Source organism: Chiloscyllium plagiosum, unplaced genomic scaffold (assembly GCF_004010195.1).
Source record: "Chiloscyllium plagiosum isolate BGI_BamShark_2017 unplaced genomic scaffold, ASM401019v2 scaf_11777, whole genome shotgun sequence".
NCBI classification, from domain to species: Eukaryota; Metazoa; Chordata; class Chondrichthyes; order Orectolobiformes; family Hemiscylliidae; genus Chiloscyllium; species Chiloscyllium plagiosum.
Window position 1 is genome coordinate 19,156 of NW_025212199.1, and position 1,442 is coordinate 20,597.

At 52.4% G+C, this 1,442-nt stretch overlaps 1 protein-coding gene across 1 annotated transcript in view; it reads right to left on the bottom strand.

The window, feature by feature from the left end:
* The window catches only part of LOC122547333 (mitogen-activated protein kinase kinase kinase kinase 2-like), a 24,154-nt gene that overhangs the window by 18,225 nt on the left and 4,487 nt on the right, over positions 1-1,442 (bottom strand). Inside the window, exons 2-3 of the mRNA XM_043685976.1 lie at positions 1,074-1,134; positions 226-349 (exon numbers count right to left, since the gene is read on the bottom strand). Coding sequence (XP_043541911.1) covers positions 226-349; positions 1,074-1,086 — 137 coding nt within the window. The 5' untranslated portion in view covers positions 1,087-1,134. The remainder of the gene's footprint in view (positions 1-225; positions 350-1,073; positions 1,135-1,442) is intronic.

The following is a 1,442-nucleotide window of genomic DNA, read 5'->3' on the forward strand; positions in this document are numbered from 1 at the left end:
ATGGGGGGAGAGAGACAGAAAGGACATGGAGAGGACAACCACCAGATGAAGGGGCAGTGCTCCGAAAGCCAGTGCTTCCAATTAAACCTGTTGGACTATAACCTGGGGTTGTGTGATTTTTTACATTTGTACATCACAGTCCAACACCGGCATCTCCAAATCATTGAGGGGAGAGAGAGAGATGAACATGTAGGGGAGAGAGATGTGACATAGGGCAGTCAGTACCTGGGGATGATCCTGTCAGTGAGCTTGTTGGCTGGGAGAGAGATATGGACCGGTCTCTTGTGAGTGTTTCTCCGTTGTTCGAACAGCATCACCAGGTGGTGGGAATAGAGCTGCAAAGATTTCCCTGGAAAACGAGAGAGAGAGATGGAGAGACAGGGAGGCCACCCGTTACTGACTGGACAACATGACTCAGGCTCTCCCCATCGCTCAGACCCCACAGCCTTGACCCACTGCCCCACACCAGCCCCCACTGTGTCCCTCTCTCTGGGGGAAGCTGGTCTGGGTGCTCACTCACTCTCCTCCCCTGTAGGTGTTCATTCGAGTGACCGTTATCAACCCAACCACCCCTTGGGTGGGGTAATAATCCCAGAGCCCTGTGATCCCTGAGGTCAGGGCCAGGCTGAGTGAATTCTCCCGGGATAACCCAGTAACAGGAGATTTCATGTCGGGGACATCCCAGAACCAGTGAGAATGACGTATCGACTTGGCAGTGGTGCACAAGGCTGGGAGAAGCACTACCCTGAGAAACCTCAGTGAGCTGATGTGTCCCTGGGACAGGATGGAGTGCGGGAAGGGGTCAGCACTGAGGGAGACTCCTGGACACACATTCAGCTGAAGTCCCACAGTCCGGGCTCCGGCAGCACCAAGACCGTTGGGAACCCCCGGCACTGAGACCACTCAACGTGGCACTGGCACAGAGGGAAGACCAGCCTGACAAATGGAGAGAGAGAGAGACACACACACACACAGCGTGTGTTTTACATCCCAGCCCCAGTCAGGAGGTGCAACACCACGACCATCACCAGGTGTGCCGTGGCAGAGCTGGAGAGTCATCCCAGAATACTCACCGGTGACAGACATGAGGATATTGTTGAGCACAAAGAGCCAGGAACACCTATGGGGAAGCAACTGGGAACAGAGTGGTCAGCAAGTTAACAACAGGCAATTCACCACATCCTCCCCCAGTAACTCCCACTGGCTTACTCTGTCTCCTTCTTTGTGTGGATCTGTCTCACTCTGTATACTCAAAGTTTGGCCCTACTCTTTTCTTTCTCATTCACTTTTTCTGTCTCTCTCTTCCGCGCAGTGACTCTCTCATTCACTTTCTCTCTCTTTCTTTCTGTGTCTGTCTATCTCGATGTATTTGTTTCTCTCTCTTGCTTTGTGTCTCTGTCTCACTCTCTTTGTGTGTCTCTGTCTCATTTTTTAATCTCCTT